At 26.9% G+C, this 23,476-nt stretch overlaps 1 protein-coding gene across 1 annotated transcript; it reads left to right on the forward strand.

Moving 5' to 3' along the window:
• Positions 1 to 19,514: 19,514 nt before the first annotated feature.
• On the forward strand, positions 19,515 to 22,655 carry LOC107878392 (zinc finger protein NUTCRACKER). Its single transcript, XM_016725365.2, has 4 exons — positions 19,515 to 19,753; positions 19,837 to 19,963; positions 20,203 to 20,599; positions 21,453 to 22,655. The coding sequence occupies exons 2-4, from the start codon at positions 19,864 to 19,866 to the stop codon at positions 22,474 to 22,476; spliced, it is 1,521 nt and encodes a 506-aa protein (XP_016580851.1). The 5' UTR covers positions 19,515 to 19,753; positions 19,837 to 19,863; the 3' UTR covers positions 22,477 to 22,655.
• Positions 22,656 to 23,476: the final 821 nt, after the last annotated feature.

The following is a 23,476-nucleotide window of genomic DNA, read 5'->3' on the forward strand; positions in this document are numbered from 1 at the left end:
TCATTTTATATTTGATTAATATCTATATACATTATATCTGAGAAACTTTAAATTCTTTAATTATATCTGTAACAAAAGATAAATATAATGTTAGTTATAAATAACATATATATATATATATATATATATATTTGGTAACACTCCTTTATAAATTTCAGTTTTCTATCGCATTTTCATTTCTCAAATATTTATTTTGTATTTGTGAGATATTTGTATACATCAGATCTATCGAAATTTCAGTTTCCTTATTCCTTAGTTACATCTGTAAGAAAAGATAAATGTAATGTTAATATAAAGATCAATAATAGAATTATACGAAGAGTGATAATAAAATAATAATGATGATAATAAAAGCACTTTATAGTGAAAGAATATAATGAAAATTAATTTAATAGAAAGAATTTTCAAATAGAAAAAAAAAAATGAAAGAAAAAAAGAAAAATTAGCCACAAATATAGATGCAATTGGAAATCAAAAACTCCTTGTACATGATAAAGAATACGATCTTTAAACATATAGAACAGACGGTAAAACATTAATAATCATATTAAATAAACAATTGGGGAAAATGTTGAATCACTTTACTATAATTCACCGTATACAATAGTTTTGTTTATCATAAATTTGTTTTTAACTTCGATTTGTAGCAATAGACTTCGAGCCTGTATTCTTCTCCTATCTCAATCGAATGATATTTTATTTTCTCATAAAATCTTACAAATCTTATTTATATTTGAAATTATGAACATACAGTTTTATATATACTAGTTTAAGTGTACGCGCCTTGCGTGTGTACCTCACCTTAATAAGTTCAAATATTACATTAAATAGGATATTTGTTTAAATAATAAAAATGAATATGATAGTTAAATTTAATATCTTTTAGATATGTAAAGATGGAGAATTTATTTATTAAACCTAATCTTTACCAAAAGTATTTTTAAAAGTCGATCGACATTCATCTACCATCTGTAAATTGCAAAAAATAATACAATGATAGAGACATCAAAATAATACAATTAAATCTAATCTTTACACACAAAAAAATTCTAAAAGTCGTCTGACACTCATCTATCACCTGTAAACAATAACAAAATAATACGATAATAGAGACATCAAAATAATACAACTAAACCTAACCTTTACATAAAAAAAAAATCCTCAAAGACGACCAACATTTATCTATCACCCGTAAACTGCAATAAAATAATACGATAAATGTGATATCAAAACAATACAATTAAACTTAAATTTCACACACAAAAAATTCTCAAAGCCGATCGAGATTCATCTACGAACCGTAAACTACCACAAAATAACAAACTAAAAAGAGATATTACGATAATACAATTAAACCTGACTTTTACCTAACAAAAATTTTCAAAGCCGACCCACATTCATCTAGCATCCATAAATTAAAAAAATAATAATAAGATAATAAAGATATCAAAATAATACAATTAAACCTAACTTTTAAACAAGAAATTCTTCAGAGCCAACCGGCATTTATCTACGACCTGTAAACTATGTAAAAAAAAATAATAATAGTGATCATAAAGCTCCGATTTTGAACCAACTAATTCTTATCTGAGCGAAAATTTTGGCCCTAATGAATGATTTTGAATGAAAGCCAACCGACATTCATTTATGACCTGTAAACTATAAAAATATATATATAATAGTGATCACAAAGCTCCGATTTTGATCCAACTAATTCTTGTCTGAGCGAAAATTTAGCCCTAATGAATGATTTTGAATGAAAACAAAGGATATGTATTTATATATATATATACACACACATGTTGAATTCTATTATGCTGACAAAATCAATGAAGAAATTGAAGGTTAGAAAATCAAGCACCATCAATCTAGACATGCAATCGAATCAAGTTAGATGAACATCAATCATATTCTCTAAATAGGCAAACCGATTTGTTCTCTAATTTAACGTACATCTCAATATTTATAGAAGTATTTTCTTAATAGAGTCTTATTTTAGGAGTTTTTTTCTAATTGAACAGTAGAAAAGAAAATATTAATTAATTCTCCTACCATATATTTTAGGAAGTCTAGTAGAAAGGAAAATATTAATTAATTTCCTACCGTATATTTAGGAGCATTATATATTTTAGGAAGTTTAGTTAATATGATAAAAAATAATTAAATAATAAATTAAAAAAATAGTGAAAAGACAGTTTTGTCTAAAGAAAAGTCTTTTAATGAAGGGTAAAAAGTTCAAATCACTTTTCTAAGGGTCTTTACACTTTTAATATATTATTATATTATTATATTATACTAGTTTAGGTGCAAGCGCCTTGCACGTGTACTTCACTTTAATGAGTTCAAATATTACATTAAATAGGATATTTGTTTAAATAAAAAAGATGAATATAATAATTAAATTTAATATCTCTTGAGTATGTAAATATGAAAAATTTATTTATTAAACCTAATCTAAATCAAAAATATTTTTAAAAGTCGATCGACATTCATCTACCATCTGTAAATTGCAACAAAACAATACAATGATAGAGACATCAAAATAATACAATTAAATCTAATCTTTATACACAAAAATTTTCTCAAAGTCGTCCGACACTCATCTACCACTTGTAAACAATAACAAAACAATACGATAATAGAGATATCAAAATAATACAGCTAAACCTAACCTTTACATAAAAAAATTTCTCAAAGTCGACCAACAATTATCTATCACCTGTAAAATGCAATAAAATAATACGATAAAAGTGATATCGAAACAATACAATTAAACTTAAATTTTGCACACAAAAATTCTCAAAGCCGATTGAGATTCATCTACGAACTGTAAACTACCACAAAATAACAAACTAATAGAGATATTACGATAATACAATTAAACCTAACCTTTACCTAAAAAAAATTTCAAAGTCGACCTTCATTCATTTAGCATCTGTAAATTAAAATAAAACAATAAGATAATAAAAATATCAAAACAATACAATTAAACCTAACCTTTACACAAGAAATTCTTCAAAGCCAACCAACATTCATCTACGACCTGTAAACTATAAAAAAAAATAATAGTGATCACAAAACTTCGATTTTGATCCAACTAATTCTTGTCTGAGCGAAAATTTTTACCTTAAAGAATGATTTTGAATGAAAACAAAGAAGATATATACATACACACATGTTTAATTTAATTATGCTGACAAAAACAGTGAAGAAGTTGAGGGTTAGAAAATCAAGCATCCACCATCTAGACATGCAATCGAATCAAGTTAGATGAACATCAATCATATTCTTCCAATAGGCAAACCGGTTTGTTCTCTAATTTAATGTACATCTCAATATTTATAAAAGTATTTCCTTAATAGAATCCAAATTTTTGGAGTATTTTTCTAATTAAACAGTAGAAATGAAATATTAATTAATTCTCCTATCATATATTTTAGGAGTCCCATATATTTTAGGAAGTCTAGTAGAAAGGAAATATTAATTAATTCTCCTACCATATATTTTAGGAGTCCCATATATTTTAGGAAGTTTAGTTAATATAATAAAAAATAATTAAATAATAAATTAAAAAAATAGTGAAAAGATAGTTTTGTCTAAAGAAGAGTCTTTTAATGAAAGGTAAAAAGTTCAAATTACTTTTCTAATCACATTTTTAATATATTATAGATATAGATTATAGATATAAATATAGCTTATAGATGATAGATGATATGTTACATATATACCACAACAGACAGTAAAATAGTCATCATAATCGTACTCTTCATTTAGAATAACATAGCTTATGCAAAATTAATAATATTAAAATATAAATAAAGAAAATTGCAAGTACCTGCACTGTATATTTTTTTTCTATATTATTCCTGCATTCAGACGAGGGTTATTTTTGTATAGATAATGTAGTAGCTTCAATGTTCGTCTTACATAGAAGTCCTCCCAATATATAGTAATTTTTGCAGGTATTTCTAGTTAAAATCAATCTTGGTCAGAATATATTATTTTTCATATATTTGCTATAAAATTGCTAATTAAAATTAATTATATATACATAAATCCAACGTTAGTACGACTAATATTAATTAATTAATACAATAAAAATGATACAAATAGTATTAATGCAATCACCACATGATTGTGACATAATTCATGAAAATTACATTATTTTTTTTTCATAAATGCCAAGTAATTATTGATATTTTTTTGTTGCTAATCAAATATTGATTTACTATATGTATATAGATACTTTAAAATTTTAATTAATTTTTGTTTATCAAAAATACGTTTTTGTCTTAAATTTAATTGTTTTAAAATTCAGAATTCTTTTTATAGTCTATGTATAAAGTTATACAATTGATCAATTAAGGAAATATTTTTTATACGAAGTTTTTTTATTTAACTTGACTTCTTAAATATTACTTAGGAATATGTGATTTGAATATGGCTTTTAATCATTATATTCTTTTCCATTTATGTTGCTTAAGTTGAAATTATTTTCAATAAACATTATGAAATCCTTTTTTTATAGTAATTTTTATTTCAAAAAGTTTTCAGTATGTGATTACTTTTCAATCTACCCTCATTTTAAATTCAAGACTATCATTTATTCATTTCTTAATATAGAATGATAATATAATTACTTATTGATAATCATCTTAATTATGAAAATTCTTCTATTAAATATGAATGCATAATTTTTTTAAGTATAGATTACTTAAAATATATTGAATGTAAATTCTTCTAATAAATATGAATGCATAGTTTTCAAATATAAATTACTTGAGATAAACTGAAGTAAATATCTTTCTTTTTGTGTCCAAACTTATCATTTGTGTTATAAATGTACCATATATAATGAATCTCTACTTTATCATATATAGTGAATACCTACTTTACCATATATTGTGTATGTCTATTTATGAAAAAGTTACAAACCCCAAGATTAATTTTCCCGTATAAATAAAGGAGTTTTCCTTCATTGTAATTCATCACTCAAGAGAAATAAAAATTCCTTATTAGAAATAAAGAAGTCTTCTCTCTATTCTTCTTCTTTATTCTTTATTAGTTATAACACGTAATCAGCATGAGACTCTGCCAAACAAGATGAGATTATAAATCTAAAGGTAATTTCAAGGTTAGTAATTCCTTATGTTATCTATCTTTTGCTACTAATAATATAATTATTGTTGGATTTGAGGAAAAATAATTGATTTAGAACCATTATGCTTTAAATTTATTCCTCAAGAACAATATTATCAAAAGGGATGATAATATGTTGGGTTCAAGTCTCATCGATTTATGCCTAAGATGCCTTTAAATGGAGAAGACGTTGAGTTTGAATCTCAATGCACCATATTGATGATATTATGATGGCTAAGGCAAAATAATGGGATTTGGTGAAAAGTGATGAAACATGTCTTATTAAATATACTCCATTCCTTGAATTGAATGTGGTAACAACAAATCATATGTATGCCTCAATTTGCTTTTGTAGTAGCTATCATAATTTGATACGCTTAAGGCTTGATTATATTTCATTTTTCATGGGAATGAGAATGCTTAAGACATGATTATATTTCATTCACAGGAATGAGAATTTCGATTATTATAAATACAGATCTATACCCTGGGGGTGAATGTGACTGTATATACACTCAAACGTATTCTTCATTATGAAGATATCACAATCCACCTCTAAAAGAGATAGAATAATTGAAAGATTGGATATCTTCAAGTTACTGTGATAATAAGCACGAAGGTGAAAATTTACCCAAGAATGATGAAATCACATACCATAATAAACTAAGAGTTTATTGTTTATTGATACAAAACTCATGCAATAGTAAACCTGATGTTTACTAAAGAATTTTTGTACATGTTATGGTAACTTGGAGTTACAAATACAAATCATTTAATATATTGACATAAATAATTTGTCATCATGAAGATGTGCATATTGAGTATTAGATATATGTTGAAGAAATAAAAGATTCTTTAAGAATTGTTTATGTTGTTTGTTCTCATAATAAGTTGGTTGGACCAACTAATGTTGAGATTTGATCCCTCAAAATCTGAAAAGTATAAAAGGTGAATATGGGCTCGTTCACCAGTCATGTGATCTATTAAGATACATCAATATAAGATGATCACATATACATTCATTGTCAACTGCAGTTTGACATTCATAAAGTTGTTTGCTTAATAAAATTGAGTTAAGAGCATAACTTTCAGATTGTGTAATCAAGACAATCTTGATGATGATGGTTTGACATTGAATGCCTTCGATAAACAGCTAAACCATTGCTAATGAGAACAAAACTTCATATATTGGTCTGAAATATGATAAGTTACATACAATAACACTTGTATGCATTAGACCAATAAATTATGATTATTTCTTCCCTCTCAATTGGTTCAAGGTTAGGAACTAACTATTCCATCTAATAGTTTTGATGTGCAGTATACAATTAATAATAAACCATGATGTACAAAGATGGATTCCTCAATGAAGATGGAGGATAAATGTTAGCTTTTCTAACATAAGGGGGAGATTATAAGTAGCTATGAAATATGTTAGGATTATAATCAGATCTTCATTCAAAAGATAATTCATGTCAAATGTCGGAAGCATCTGATGACTCAAATTTAGTATCATATTTAAGCTACAAGTGCTCCTATTTTGCATTCTTAAAGGACAAAGTCTACACATGCATGAAGTGTGGTAGACTAATCGGTTCCCAATGAAATAATCCTTGAAAAGGATAAGGAGTAAATAATCATAATAAAAAGGTAATGTGCTCTTGAAAAGCCTATGACATAACACTTCATGAAACCTTATGAAAGGTTCAGGTACCTGAAAATAATGAAGTGATGAAATCTCAAAAATGTTATGTCATATTGTGAATCGATACAAAAAGAGAAACCGTCGACGATATCTTTAATACAATATTGACTCAATATTGCAAAAGATTATGAGGATCTAAATTCTACATTTATTTAAGCATGCTGACATAGAAATATTTATTAAGTGACGTGAAAGGATGCATCTTGGTAAGTGTAAAACTTATTTGATTTGCAATCCGGACACTTGAAGATGTCACATATGAAATGTTGAATATTGTCACTTGACAAAATTTAAATGAAAACTTTCTAAGGATTCAAAATGTTTGAAGCATATAAAAGTTTCTGAGAAACTTATTTAGAATCCTTATATTGTATAAACTTATAGCTTGAAAATTATTGAAACTCTTAGAGAGTTTTCAAAAGCAATAAAATATTTGCTTAAATGAGAAATATGCATAATTGAATAAGGATTTATTCTGACCTCAAGAAAAAAATGAGGAACTCCTTTGTTATGAAGTACCATATCTTAGTGCAATTGGTGCACTAATGTATCTTGCAAATATTACAAGGCATGACATAACCTTTTTTCGGTCAATTTGTTAGCAAGGTATAGTTTTACTCCTGCTAGAAGACATCGAAATGGGATCAAACATATGGACTTATTTTACTCTAAAGATTGTAGTCCCGATCTTGTTGGTTATGCTGATGTTGGGTACTTATCTGACCCGTATAAAGCTTGGTCTCAAATAAGCTATATATTCACATGCGGGGATACTGCTATATCTTGGAGATATACAAAGCAGCCTATCTAGCCACTTCATTGAACCATGCTGAGATAATAGTTACTCATGAAGCAAGCCGAGAATGAGTATGGTTAAGATCCATGATACATCTCATTCGAGAAAAATATGGTGTGAAATGTGACAATGTACCCACAATTTTATATGAAGATAATGCAGCATGCATAGCACAACTTAAGGGAGGATTCATAAAAAGAGATAGAATGAAGCAAACTTCATCAAAACTTTTATACATAGATGAGCTACAAAAAAATGATGATATTTACGTGCAACAAATTCGTTCAAGTGACAATGTGACTGATTTATTCATCAAGTCTCCGCCAATTGCAACTTTCAAGAAGATGACACACAAGACCGGGATGCAAAGGTTCAAGGATATTCTCATTAAGGGGAGTTAATACGCGCTGTACTCTTTTTCCCTTATGAAGTTTTGTCCCATTGGATTTTTCTTGTAAGATTTTTAATAAGGAAACTTATATGCGTATTATTAGAGATGTGTACTCTTTTTCCTTCACTAGATTTTTTTTCCACTGGATTTTTTCTAGTAAGATTTTAACGACGCACATTATCTATCAATTAAACATTCAAGGGGGAGTGTTACAAATGTATCATATATAGTGAATATCTACTTTACCATATATAGTGAATACCCACTTTACCATATATAGTGAATACCTACTTTACCATATATTGTGTATGTCTATTTATGAAAAAGTTACAAACCCCAAGGTTACTTTCCCCCTATAAATAAAGAGATTTTTCTTCATTGTAATTCACCCCTCAAGAGAAATAAGAATTCCTTATGAGAAATAAAGAAGTCTCCCCTCTTCTCTCTATTCTTCTTGTTCTTTGCTTTATATTTTATAACAATTTGAAAAAAAATTCATTGATTTGTTTTATAAAAGATATTTACTTCTTATTATCAATTCAATATTTTTATTTAATTCTTCATATAAATTATACTAATACAAATAATATTAAGTACTTATTTAAGTTAATGTTCACATATTTTTTGATAAACTAATATATAATTAATTAATACAATAAGAAATGATATAACTAATATTAATACAATCACCACATGACTGTGGCTTAATTTAAGAATATTTTTATTATTTTTTTCATAAATACCGAGTAATTGTTGATATTTTTTGTTGTATATTTGCTAATAAATATTTATTTACTATATGTATATATATAAATTTATTTTTTTAACTAATTTGCATTCACTAAATTTTTTTATCTTTTTCCGATCTGATTGTTTTAAAATCCAGCACTACTCTCACAGTCTATAATAAGATTACATAATTGATCAATTAAGAAAATATTTTTTATAAAGTCAAATTTTATTTGACTTGACATCTTAAATATTAATTAGGAACATGTAACTTTAATATGGCTCTTAATCATGATATTATTTTCCATATATGTTGCTTAATTGGTAGTTATTTTTAATAAACATTATGTAAATTTTTTATGTGTAGTAATATTCATTTCAAAAAAGTTTTCATTATGGAATTGATTTCAATCTATACTCTTTTTAAATTCAAGACTGTCATATTTAAAATAATACAAAACAATTAAATAATCTCAATATGAAATACTGAATAATAAGATATCAAATAATATGAAATAATTAAATAATAATATATCAAATAATATAAAATAATTAAATCATATAAATATGAAATAATTAACAATCTTAATAGTTTTCATCCTATAGGAATCAATCTTAATAGTTTTCATCTGATAGGAGTCAATGTTAACATTTTCATCTCAAACATAATTTTTTTTTACTACAATATGAAATAATAATGAAATAAATATAAATTAATTAATAATCTATGAATAGATTTTTATTGTAAAAATAACAAGTGAGTTGTTCTCAAGATGCCACATGACTTAATATGAAATAATAATGAAATAGATATAAATTAATCAATAATCTACAAATAGATTTTTGTTATAAAAATGTCCACTGATTTTTTTTCAAGATGCCACTTGTTTAATTTTAGACTAACCACTTTTCTTTATTATATATAATATTATACATATATAGAAACGCGTAGTTTCAGACACCTCTTCATCGACGTGTCTGGTTACTCTGTGAATTTTACTATATCACCCCAAATTAATTATTATATATCACTCACGTATTAGAAAGTTAATAATATTTAATAAAAATATAAAGTAGACATTTATGTCATGTCTATTTCAGTTATTTTAATCGTAATTTTACTATATCAACCTTAATTAATTATTATAAGTCATCTAGATATTAAAAAATCAATAATATTTAATAAAAATAAAATAGACATAAAACAGTAAATTAACTCTTGATTATTAAATTAACTTGACGTATTATATGAAACTCACTTAAATTTTTTTCACAAATATATTTTATAGCAATTTATTTATATCACTTCTAAATTTTAATAAGTTATTATGAGTCATTTAAGATATGTCTGTTTCGCTACTTTAATCGTTATATTTGGTTGACTTACTTATTAGAAATAAATCATGTTTAATAAAAAAAGCAAAATAGACATTTATGACATGTATGTTTCATCTTTTTCAACTGTAATTTTACTATATTACCCATAATTAATTATTATAAGTTATCTAAGTATTAAAAATTAATAATATTTAATAAAAAATAAAATAAAGATAAAATAATAAATTAACTCTAGATGTTCTAAATTAACTTGACATTTTATATGAGGTCTGCTTAAATTTTTTTCACAAGTATTTTTATAGCAATTTTGCTATATCAACTGCCACTTAAATTAGATTAGACGTAAAAGTATTATAAATCCCAATAATAAAAAATTTAAGTTATTTTAAAAATATAATTGATTGTCAATGCCGCAAAAGTTCGGACAAGGAAGATCACACATATTATTTAAAAATTACGTAAAAAGTATTATAGATTCCAATAATTAATAACTTAAAATATCTAAAAACATATTTAAAATACCATTGATCATCTAAATTATATTTGTGTTACATAAATTGAGATAAAAAAATAACATATATTAAGCCCGTGCTAGCACGGGCCCATGGATATCTAGTTATACATAAGAACAACTGACTTCGACATGTCAGCTTGGCGGAATTTCATGAAAGGCTGAGGGCGATTTCGTCTTCTTATAAGAAAAAGCCACTTAAATGATGTGTCTTTTGTGCTATGTTAGTTGTACCTTTTTAATAACTTAAAAAAAGGTCCATAATCTTTAATTTAATTACAGATCATGCCCTAAAAAAGCCACCTTATTCTATTTATTTACAAGATTGCTCTCCAAAATGCATAGATTTAATTAAAATTATTTAAATTTAAGTAATTTAACAATATAATAATTTTATCTTAATTAATTGCAACTAAATATTTAAAGTAAATCAATTTTATTTTTTCAATTGACTTTTATATTCAAAATTAATTTTTTTACATATTTATTTTGGTAAATTAAAATTTTAAAATTATTTTTTTAATATGAAAATACTAATATTTAAACTTAACTTTAAATTTTTAAAGAATAAAATTAATAAATTTAATTTAATAAAATAAATTCATAATGAATATTTTCTTAATATTTGTGTTGGGTCAATATATATCGTGTAAAAGATAAATAAAGAAAAATATATAATAAAATTTTATTATTGTGAGAGATAAGCATAAAGCACTGTCCAATAATATTTAATAATATCATATTCTGTATATGCAAAATATAGCATCTTAAGTTTAAGTAATTTAATAATATAATAATTTTATCATAATTAATTATGATTAAATGTTGAATTAAATCAATTTTATTATTTAATTGAATTTTAAATTCAAATTTAATATTTTTTAATTATTTATTTTAGTAAATTTAAATTTTTTAAACTATTTAAATTTAAGTAATTTAATAATAAAATAATTTTATCTTAATTAATTACAACTAAATATTTAAATTAAATCAATTTTATTATTTTAATTGACTTTTACATTCAAAATTACTTTATTTTTCTTATTTATTTTTGTGAATTTAAATTTTGAATTTTTTTTTCTTATATTTAAATACTAATATTTAAATTTAACTTTAAATTTTTAAAGTATAATAAATTTAATTTAATAAAATAAATTCTTTATGAATATTTTGTTAAGATTTGTGTTGGGTCAATATGTATCCAGTAAAAAAGAAATAAAAAAATATATTATTCATTTTTATTATTGTGAGCGACAAACATATGCACTATCTAATAATGTTTAATAATATCATATTTTGTTTATGCAAAATATAGCATTTCTTATTTAAGTAGTATATTACTTCGGTGAGTTATCGATGATTACTATTGGATATGATAAAATTATGTTAATTTTTATAGGAGTAACATAATCAATCACTCTTAATTAATTTTTATGAGTCATATAGGTATTAAGAAAATAAATAATATTTAATAAAAAGATAAAATAGACTTAAAATATGAAATTAACTCTTGATGTTTTAAATTAAATTATTGTCCTTTAAACGATGATTTTCCTATACCAAATAGACATAAAATGCGAAATTAAATATTGATGTTTTAAATTAAACTGTCGTCCTTCAAATGATGATTTTACTATACCACCACTTATTATAAGTCATTTATGTATTGAAAAATTAAAAATAACAAAATGATATGTCAGCATAAAAAATTTGATTGACTATCAAAATTATATTAGTGGCATATAAATTGGGACGGGACAAAGGAATATATAAAGCAATATATATTATTTGAAAATGAAATAAAAAGTATTGTAAATAACAATAATTATGAAAAGTATTTAAAAAATTGATTGATTTCCAAAATTTATCTATACCGCATAAATTGGGATGAAGAGAGTATTCATATCTTATTGAAAAATTATGTAAAAAATATTATAAATTAAATAATTAATAATTTTAAAAATATAAAATATTTGGCTGGTTTTCGAAATTATATCATTGTCACTTAAATTGAAATAGAAGAAAAAATATTATAAAATATAATAATTGAAAACTTAAATTATTTTAATAATTAATTATATAAATTCTATTTACATCATATAAATTGAAATAATAAAAAAAAATATATTTGGCTAGCACGGGCCGTGCATATATAGTATATGTAGATATGGGATTCGATAAAGGTTTATATTCTCCACCTTTTGATAAGTAAAACCTTTTTGGGTTTCCCTAATAGATAGATTCCCAGATCCAAATCTATCTTTCTTTATCTAATAGGTAACTTTAAAGGTAAATTTGAATCTTTTTTTCTTACTTTGGGAAGTTTACTTTTCTTTATAATTTGGAAAATTATATCGTGTATTTATTTGTAAAACCTGCATTATCATTGATTGTCCACATTTTGAATTGGTTCTTGTTTCAACTCCAAGAAAATAAGCAGGTTCTCATAAACAAATGGATGTGATTAGGGGTGACCAAATTAACCTATAGAAACATCATTTTTGTCCAATTTGTTTTAGTTTAAACGGATTAAAGACCTGCTTATTTATGAAGTCAATTCATTCTAATTCGTCCAGTTCAACTCGTTTAGAAATTGGATTTAACTAATTACGTAATTAAATTTGACCAATGAAAAACTTTGTAAGATATGTTTTATATAGCAATAAAAAATTATGAGATAACTAAACAAACTATATAAGAATAAATGCAAAAAATAAATCTTTATAATAGTTGGGCGATGTCATGTCAACCTAGTTTTTTTTCTTTGAACAAAATGACATGCTGATTTGTTAACTCAAATCTATTTTAATCCATCGAAATTAGTCTAATTCACCATTTGATGCATACATAACTCTATTTCAATTTTGAATTCATAACGTAAAGATTTTTCGTTTTGGAAAGTCTCACTTACATTATTAAAGTTCTGTAAGGATTTTGTCTTTATTGTGTTGAACTAAATTACCAAGAATAACTCATATATATGTCCCTTTAACCAAAAAGAAAGCTTGTGCCACATCTATTTGGATTTTCTTCATAGTTATGCTAAACGACATATATTCCATTCCTAATTCTTGGTTAATTATAAATTAACCTCATCGATCATTGGAACCAAATATTTTAAAAATAGTGGATATCTAGCCATACATCAAAATCTCACATGAAATTTGCCTGAGTTTTCGAGAAGGGGTTGATTAGAAACATATAGACACGGTTAATTCTTGACATCAGAAAATACTTACTACTTCCTCCGTTTTATAATAAATGAATTGTTGGATTTTAGCACACAGATTAAGAAAAAATATTAAAGATATAAATTTAACACAACATTCTATTTTTACCCAAAAAAAAGAAAAAACTGACCTTGTAATACGTTTTCAAAAATTAATTGATTGGCAAATCATAAGGGTAAATTTGAAAAAAAATTCAATGATTCACTTATTTTTAAACACCAATAAATACCCCAACAATTCACTTATTCCTAAACGGAGGGAGTATTTAGTTTTAATCTACCTAAGCTATCAAAGGTATAAATAACTAGATTTTCCTTAGATTTCAAAGTAAATTAAAGACAAATAAAGAAACAAATGTACCCTCGGTGACAACGTTTCCCCTTTTCCATTACCACTAGAAATTATATGGCTTTAATTTATATATATTATATACACTCGATAATTTATTTTTCTTATGTTATGAATATTTTTAAATTTGTATTAATTTTATAACTTATTTCACACTGTACAAATTTTATTATCGAGTCACTCTTCTAGCTAGATAACACTATGATTTCCTTTGCCTTTTGTGGGACTCGAAAACTTCTCTGATTAAATTTTTTTTTTACCTTACGACTACTATGATGATAACCATTGATGGTCAAGGTCATTGATCTTCTAGATTACCTAATAGCGTAAAAAATATTGGTCTATCAATATATACTGTTAATTTTTTTTGTAAAATAACATTATTTTTTAACTGTTATAATGAAATGTTATCATAATTAAAGAACATATAGTATAATATAATATGAAAATTAGTCCAAGTAGTAAACTTAATTGTTACGGTAGATGACTGTTACATAGAGATATCCAATGTATCATTAAACTGTTTTTATATGTTTTATTCGTTTCAATTTATTTGTCTTGTTTTTCTTTTAATACGTTTCACAAAAGAATGTCTATTTCCTTTTTTGATATCTCTTTAGTTCTAACCTTCCTCAAGATTAAAAGATATGTGACATTTAATTTGTTACATTCTATATATCTTTAGTTTATGACTCTAAGATTCAAAAATCTCTTTTATTTTTCTTAACTTGATATAAGTCAAAATCAGATAAACAAATTGAAACGAATGGTGTACTAATTAAGTTGTATTTTTACAAAGATTTTTTTTTTTCTTCTTCTTGTTTTAAGCCCCAAAGAGATCTTGGGGAGGGGCATGAGGAATCTAATTTAGAGAGGGGTCAAGAAGGGTAATTAGCTGGACCTTGAAAGTTGAAGCCTTTGAGAGGTGTGGGGAGAAGGGAAAGAATATTCCATAGGCAAGAAAGTTCAACAACTAAATTCCAAACATTAAATATTAAACAAATGATTGAAAGTTAAAACATCATTAGATTATGATTATGAGTTTTGTTTAACAGTAAAGTCAGCCCACAAGGAGACGACTGCTCATACTTCTAAAAATTCACTGCTTTTGTCAGTTCACTGTCTTTTTTATTTAACTTTCTCACTCTTCTCTAAGCTCTACTTATTAAATTAATTAATGACTTGCTCTTATTCTAATTTTTACTTTATTGTATTCAACCCTAACCCTATAGTACTAGTCATACCAGTCAAATGAGATTCTTTTTACACTACTTAGTACGTAATTTCAAATTTATAACTACTACAATGATAAAAAAAAATTCGATGTAATTTTACGGGTATGAAAAGAGTGATGCGTACGTAGTCTTATCTCTACACATGAGGACAAAAGAGACTATTCCGATAGACCATCAGTTCAGACCTAACAATTTTAGATTCATAATTAACCGCGAAAAGTGTATTGTTGATTCAAACTATCTATATTAAGATTGTTCTTTTATTGCAATTCACATCACATTGTTTGATTACCACAAAAGCTAAGTTATATACAAAGTAACGATGAGAAAAGTACAAGAAGCTACCTTTAAGATAATTACAAATAAATCACTATCACAAAATGATAAGCGATCCTATCACAAACTAAATTATATATACTGCTTGTGTAAATATGTGATTTTTTTTTGTTATGTTGTGTATATAATTTAAATCCATTCTGAATATATGTATGTGATTCTTGAATTCAAGTAAATGTACCAAAATACTTGTACATTCTGGAAAGCTGATGTAAGTAAAATCATTGAAAAGTTGCCCAAAAAACAGGAAATATATGAATAATTCTTACCAAGGAATTTGTGTCTTCTCATCTATGAGTAGAGTTGAGAATTTAGGTCACATATTATTTTGTGTCAGAAATAGAATATCACAATATTACACATTCCTTTAAGGAAAAAAATGAATAAAGACATGCTTTAATTCACGTCCATAAAAAAGAAAAGGTCATAAAGTTGCTTTTATAAACCCATCTAACATTCAACAAAAATCATCCAACAATCAAACTACTACTAGTACTTTATATCCAGTTTGAACTAATTTTTTAGAGGAAAAAAAGAGAAGAAATTTAAGGGAATGTTGATGCTTAATTTCCTAAGTATGGAATATGATATAATTGAGTCAAAATTTCCAATAGGAGGAATCAAATATACAGAAATTAAATAAATATACCAAAATTTAAGGATATTCAATGTCTATTATATATACATAAAAAATAACTGTAATTCTTCTTTGTACAGTATAATTATCTGACTAAGTGGATTCAGATGAATCCTTGTGCCGAAGCAACATATCCGCACTTCCATGATGATTCATTCGAACTCAGTGTTTTCAACGTGGAACATAGATTTATATGTAAAATTCTGCCATAATTTCAACAAATTATCTATTTGAACTTATAATTTTAAAAGTATCAAATACTTCACATATAAGCGTCGCATCAAATTTAAATTTTAAATCCGCCTTTTAATAGTCTATATTGTATATGAGAGATCAAGCTACTGTTTATAATGCATGGTGGGACTGTCATGGTCAATTTGTCATTATAAGGACGATTATTCCCTTTTATGTTTGTGTTCGTCTTTTCTTTTGGAATTTACCGCTTTTTTCTTTTATTTGTTTGGAATTTACCTCTTTTTTCTTTGACAGTTGGACACGTGCATGGTTTTTTACATTGTTCAGTAATCAACTCAACTTACTACAAGAAAAAGAAATTAACTTCTCGTTAAATCACTCATAGCTAATAATTTTTTGATTATTTATAACTAATTCATATATCCCTAAATGGGATGAACACGAATTTTGTTTTTTATTTTTATTTTTTTATTAAGACTCAGCTTCATGGTTGGAGTTAGGACAAATTTTTTTGTGTATATATATATATATAATTTGTTTGTTGCTAATTTTATTTAATTTTTTTATAGTGACTTTTAAACTAGTTTACTTGTAGAGTATATATATAGGAAGAGTCAATATTGTGTCGTTTAGTGTTTGATTATTTCATGTTGGAGTTACCCATATGATTTACTTAATTAACCAGTCAAATAATCTAATGTATTAATTAATTTTTACTGTATTAGGTAATGGCAAAATGATTTAAGACTTTTATATCCCTAGCTTGCAATCTTTCTAGGAAAAGCTTCCCACTTTCTTTTTCAATAGCAATATAAAGAAGCTTTTAAAAGAACATCTTAAGCTTTTAAAAGCTATTTACTACTCCTGTTTCATATTAAGTGGTGTTTTAACTTACTATATATAAACTCTATAAAAGATCTATTCGCTTATAAAAAAAAATAATGAAAAGTGTTTTTGCTAGCTTGCTTTCATCTAAATACTATCTATCTAATATAATTTCTTGTTTATAATTACATAAAATCCACTTACTAAACAGGGATAAGTTTTTTAAAAATAATTAATATCTTTTTAATTATATGAAACACCACTAATTATTTTGGGTCAATATAAAAAGATAAAAGCACCCTTTAAACGTCTCCATTGACACTAAAAGAAAGGAAAGTATATGAATCATGAACACTTTAAATAATTAATGGCAAAATCGCTCTCCCCCATTTTACTCGTTTCAATTTGACATTGTACATTGATTAAAAAAAATAATTAATAACATGACTACTTTATCATAGTACTCCTATTAAATGATGTTTAATTTGAAAAAAATACTAAGGGTAAAAAAGAAAAAAAATTGTCTTATCTTGATTAATGGAAAATGACAAGTAAAATGAAAAATCAAATTAGAAAATTTAAAACGAGTAAAATGGGACGGTGGGAGTACCACTTAAGATGTGGTGTTTCTCTATCAATTAAGTAAAGAGATACCTTCATCATTATTTTGCAATTTTAGGCAACAAGCTTATTATTTCCACATACCTAATTACTCCCTTAGTTGCATTTTATTTGTCATAATTTTCTAAAGTCAAACAATATGAACTTTAATCAATATTTTAAAATATATTTTTTATTATATTGATATGAGAAAACTTGATAGTTATAGTATTTATAGTATAGTTTTTGAATATTTAAATTATAAATATTAATAGATCAAATTAATATAATCTAATTAACTTCAAATATTAGTCAAACTGACTCCCAAAAATCGAAATATGAACACTATTTTGGAACAGAAAAAGTAGTAAATAAATTACACCGTATATATAAGATTATTTGACTGGTTAAAACTTAAGAATATTTAAATGATAGTAAAGAAAATATAGAGGTAGCTATAAGTAAAGCTATCCATGTTGAACAGAGAAGGGAGGCAGGATATACTAGTTGAAGTTTATGTTTTGCATTCTGAAGAATCTTAAAAGTCATATCTTTACAGCATCCATGTGTCCAAAAGAAAAGTTCAAAAGGTGAGAAAACCACTTTTAATTTGCCACCTATAATTTCAAATTTACTGTTCTTAATTATAAAGAAAAATCATAATATATATTTCTCTCTAAAGCCAAATAAAATGACAAACAAAAGCAAGGAAAATCAACTTTTACCTCAAAACTTAACCATGTCATAAAAAAACCAACATCCAACATTTTGCATGATAGACATACATAACATATGTAGTGTTGGTTTAAGAAAATTTTATAACTATCTTTTTTATCAGCAGCTAACATGTCTTATTTCAAGATTACAAATTTCATATTTAAAAAGTGGATGGTTACCTTTAACTATCCTTTAATTTAAATGACTTGATAGTGTAAAAGATTTCTACAATGGCAATATATGTATATAACTTAAGTTCATCCTACTATCATTTAAGATACATATATCTATAATCTAGCTATATGCATTTTTTACCAAATAGTTGAAGCATATATAGTAACACTACTAACATATATTAATCATATTATACTTTGTTAAACTAAGGTTATTGGAAGAGAGTATTGCATATAGTATATAGTATGAATAATTAATAAGATATCAAAAGAACAAAAAGGAAAACAATTATGGGATAATCATTCCAATGGAAAGGTATGGAGTCTTCACCTTTCTCAAGTCCTCATCATATGTGTCATCATGCACCTTCTGCCTTTGTGTTTTCCCCCAACTCTCACCCCCTTTTTTAACATAAACAAAACTAATTTATTTTTAAAAAGAATAGTGATTAAGACCCCCCCCCCCCCAAAACCCCCCCCCTAAAAAAAAGTTAATTTTTTTTTTTTTTTTTTACTTTTCACTGCCTCCCATGGAAAATATTATTATAGTAATATTCAAATATTCCGACAGGAAGCAGTTAAAAGACTGGCAGTATATGAGAATGTGTGCATTAGAGAGAGATGTGATATTTTCCCTTCCTAGACCCACTATTAATCACTTTAGAGCACAACCTTAGCTTACTTAATCATCTTATTATATATTCCTCCTTTTCATCTCTTCTCTTATAAATTCTACTTACAAATATAGAGATCTAAATTTAATCAAATCTTTTAAACTTCAGATTTATATCTCAAATCCTTCAAACTTCATCTAGCTACATCTCTTTCTTCCTAAGGTCTTTTATCAGGTAGTTTGATTTATTTTTTTATATTTTTGATCGGAGATCAAGTTAGGAATAAGCTAACAATTTTAATGAACTTGTTTTTGTAGATTGAATTAATAATCCTAGCTAAGGAGATGACAGAAGAAGTGATCTCAAATGGATTTACTCATAACTCAATTGAAGGATCTAATCCTCCCCCTCTCAAGAAAAAAAGAAATCTTCCAGGAAATCCAGGCAAGCATTAATTATCATACTTTTGTTGTAGCATGGACGGAGCTAAGGGGCGCAAGGGGTTCATCAGAATCCTCTTAGATTCTTCATATGCTTACTTTTTTTTTTTTCTCTACATTCTGAATCTCCTTAGTGAAAAGTCCTGGCTCCAGCGCTGATCTGGAGTAGCTTTACAAGCTCTATCATCATGTATATTCATGAATATTTCGCGTTTTTTTATAATATGTTGTCATGATCACCAGATCCTGAAGCAGAAGTGATTGCCTTGTCACCAAAGACACTGATGGCAACCAACAGATTCTTGTGTGAAATTTGTGGGAAGGGTTTCCAAAGGGATCAAAATCTACAACTTCATAGAAGAGGACATAATCTTCCATGGAAGCTAAAGCAAAGGACTTCAAAAGAAGTGAGAAAGAGAGTTTACGTGTGCCCGGAAAAGACATGTGTGCATCATCATCCTTCAAGGGCTTTAGGAGATCTAACTGGGATCAAGAAACACTACTGTAGAAAACATGGAGAGAAGAAGTGGAAATGTGAGAAATGTTCAAAGAGATATGCTGTGCAATCAGATTGGAAAGCTCACTCCAAGACTTGTGGCACTAGGGAATATAGATGTGATTGTGGCACCATTTTCTCAAGGTAAATTAATAATTAAATCTCCTTGTAACCATAGGTTTTTGGTATAGTTATTAGAGTTCAAGTTATATATATGTATCGTCAGATTACATTTATTTATTGCAGCAGGTAACTTGTCTTACTTTCAAGATTACGATCTCTATCTTTTGTGAAGGATTACATGTAGTTATCATTCGGGCAATCTGAAGATGTAATGAATTTTTTTATATTTATAGCTAAGTGTTCATGGAGGTCCCAAAAGAAGAAATATAATTAAGGAGCTAACTAGGCCAATTAAGAATATGATTACCTTGTGTTTATTTAAATTTGTGATTGTGATGTGTTTGTCTGTTTCGACATGAACTTGAAAACTGTTGAAATTAATCTTTTTTTCATCTTTGTTGTTTACTCCCTTTTTTTAGTGGGTATTTTAATGTGGACAAAATAGCTGTTTGTAATCACTACAAAGTCATTTTTTAGCTCCTTATCTTCTAAGGTTAGTACAATCTTTTCTCACCTAATTGGTACCACTACTAGTAGGATCCTATAGAGTACTGTTTCATTTTTTAAATTCTCACTTTCCTCCATTCCCATATTCATTAAAAAGTCTTTTTTATTTTGTTTTTTCTTGTTAGTGTTATTTGTTCTATAATGAGTTATTTTTTGGTTTTAGCTTTGATATACTTGGGGTCTTGGGTAGGGGTCCTAGATTAAAGAGTAGTCCTTTTTTCTTTGAATTTCCTCCATCTACACAACAATCACGTAAACTAGTATAATCTCATAAATGAAATCTAGAAAGGATAATATGTGCGTATGCATACCTTACCCTACTATGTGAAGTTTAGTTTTGAAGTTATTGTATTTTTGGATTGCGCAGGAGAGATAGCTTCGTGACACATAGGGCATTTTGCGATGCATTAGCAGAGGAGACGGCTAGAGTTACTGCAGCATCTAATATGCACAACTCATTGGCCACGGGGAACAACATCAATTACCATTTCATTGGCGCGCCATTAGGCCCAAACATGGCGCAACATTTCTCTTCGCTCTTCAAGCCACTTCCCAACAACAACAACAACAACGAGAACTCAGATCCAATGAGAAGAGATTATCAACTATCGCTTTGGAATATGGGTGTGGGTCAAGAGCAAGAACAAATAGGTATCAATATCAATAACTTCCGCGAAATCCACCACATCAATCCCATCCATCACACTTCACCATCAGCGGCAGCAGCAGCAGCAGCAGCAACAACTGTTTATGACACGACTACCCTTATTCCATCGCGTTCAAATGTTCCACCGGTTAGTTATAACAACAACAACCACGTTAACTGGGATCAGTTAGTTGGAACCAAAATCTCTTCAGTTAACAATGCTGAACAGCTATCAACTGTCACATCACCAAACATAAGCGTACCATCATTGTTCAGTACACAACACCAACTACCACCTTCTTCTACTGCAACTATGTCAGCAACAGCCTTGCTTCAAAAAGCTGCTCAAATCGGAGCAACAACCACCACACCAACAACAACTGACCCATCAATATTCCTCGGAAATTTTGGGATGATGAATAACTGCAACGACAAGAACAATAATCAGCTTCAAGAAGGGGATAATAACAAGTTTTGTGGATTTTATGTTAGTACTGGTGCTACGAATAACTCTATCAGTACTAGTCATGGAAGTGACGTAGATCAGAGCTCATCAGTGAATGATTTCTCGGCCACCATTCACCCGATACAGATGTATCCTCCTTCAAAACGTCGTCACATACAGATTGAAGATAATGTGAAAGGAGTTGGAGTTGGAGTTGGAGGAGGAGGACAAACTAGGGATTTCCTGGGAGTTGGGGTACAATCAATCTGCCACCCTCCATCAATCAATGGATGGATATGATTATATTGGGTATTTTTACTTTATTTTATTACATATCCGGTCTAACCACCAAGTATTATTACCGTCTAGTGGTATCGACAAGAGTCTTTCATGCACCAGTTGTGAGTTCGATTCTCACTGTTCCTTTTTCACATGTAATAATTTTTCCTTTTTAATGTTAAAAGCTAAGATGCAATAAAGTTTTTCGTTTCCAAAAATGGGGGTAGGGGAAATAGGCGAGAGTATTACAAGGTAGCAAACCCTCGCTAACAAAGTTAAAATTTAGATAGCCAACAAACCGAGTTAGCACAAATGTCAAAAAAAGATGCAATAAAGTGGAGTTGTGTGTGGGTGTGTTTGGTTGGGAGGGGGGGAGGGGGGATTATAGTATGTGCAAACTTTGCAGAGAAGAAAAGGTGGCAATTGAGTGCTTGAAGAAAGTTAAAAAGTTGCCCTGAATAAAAAGAATAAATGACATTACTTATATCAAAAGAACTCAAGGAGGAGATCCATGCATATTCCTGTTGAATCCTGAGATGTATTCACTTTTAAAAATGGTGGCTTTAAGTTTATTTTATAAAAGTGGGGTGCTTAGTGGGGGCAAAGTAGTATAGCCCTTTTCAACTCCATTATTGCTAGCTTTCATATTTGTTCTAGTTATTATCTTCTCAAAACTGCTTTTGAAACAACTTATAATTAATACTTATTTCAGAGGCAAAAAGCCTACACCAACTTAAAATAAGATAATTTATTTTTAATCATGCAAAGTTGTGCTTAACAACTCTAGTAGGAGTAATAAATATATGTACTCCTATACACTTATTAAGTTGCATGCAAGGAATAGAAGTTTGTTAAAGTTTTCTTTGATACGACCCACAAAAGGATTTGAACTTTTTATTTTCAATTTTTCTTTGATTTTTTTTGTGCCTAATTTCCCCTGCATGATTATATTGATTTTTATATAATAAGGTTACTTTTGAAATGGTTAATTAGGTGGCCATACCTAGTGGATTTTATGTTG

This window comes from Capsicum annuum, chromosome 7 (assembly GCF_002878395.1).
Source record: "Capsicum annuum cultivar UCD-10X-F1 chromosome 7, UCD10Xv1.1, whole genome shotgun sequence".
NCBI classification, from domain to species: Eukaryota; Viridiplantae; Streptophyta; class Magnoliopsida; order Solanales; family Solanaceae; genus Capsicum; species Capsicum annuum.

Bases quoted from the DNA above. Each gene is read 5' to 3' on its own strand.
- LOC107878392 (XM_016725365.2), top strand. From the start codon at position 19,864: ATGACAGAAGAAGTGATCTCAAATGGATTTACTCATAACTCAATTGAA. The intron at 19,964-20,202 runs GCAAGCATTAAT...CATGATCACCAG, and splicing joins AAATCTTCCAGGAAATCCAG to ATCCTGAAGCAGAAGTGATT. The intron at 20,600-21,452 runs GTAAATTAATAA...TGGATTGCGCAG, and splicing joins TGTGGCACCATTTTCTCAAG to GAGAGATAGCTTCGTGACAC.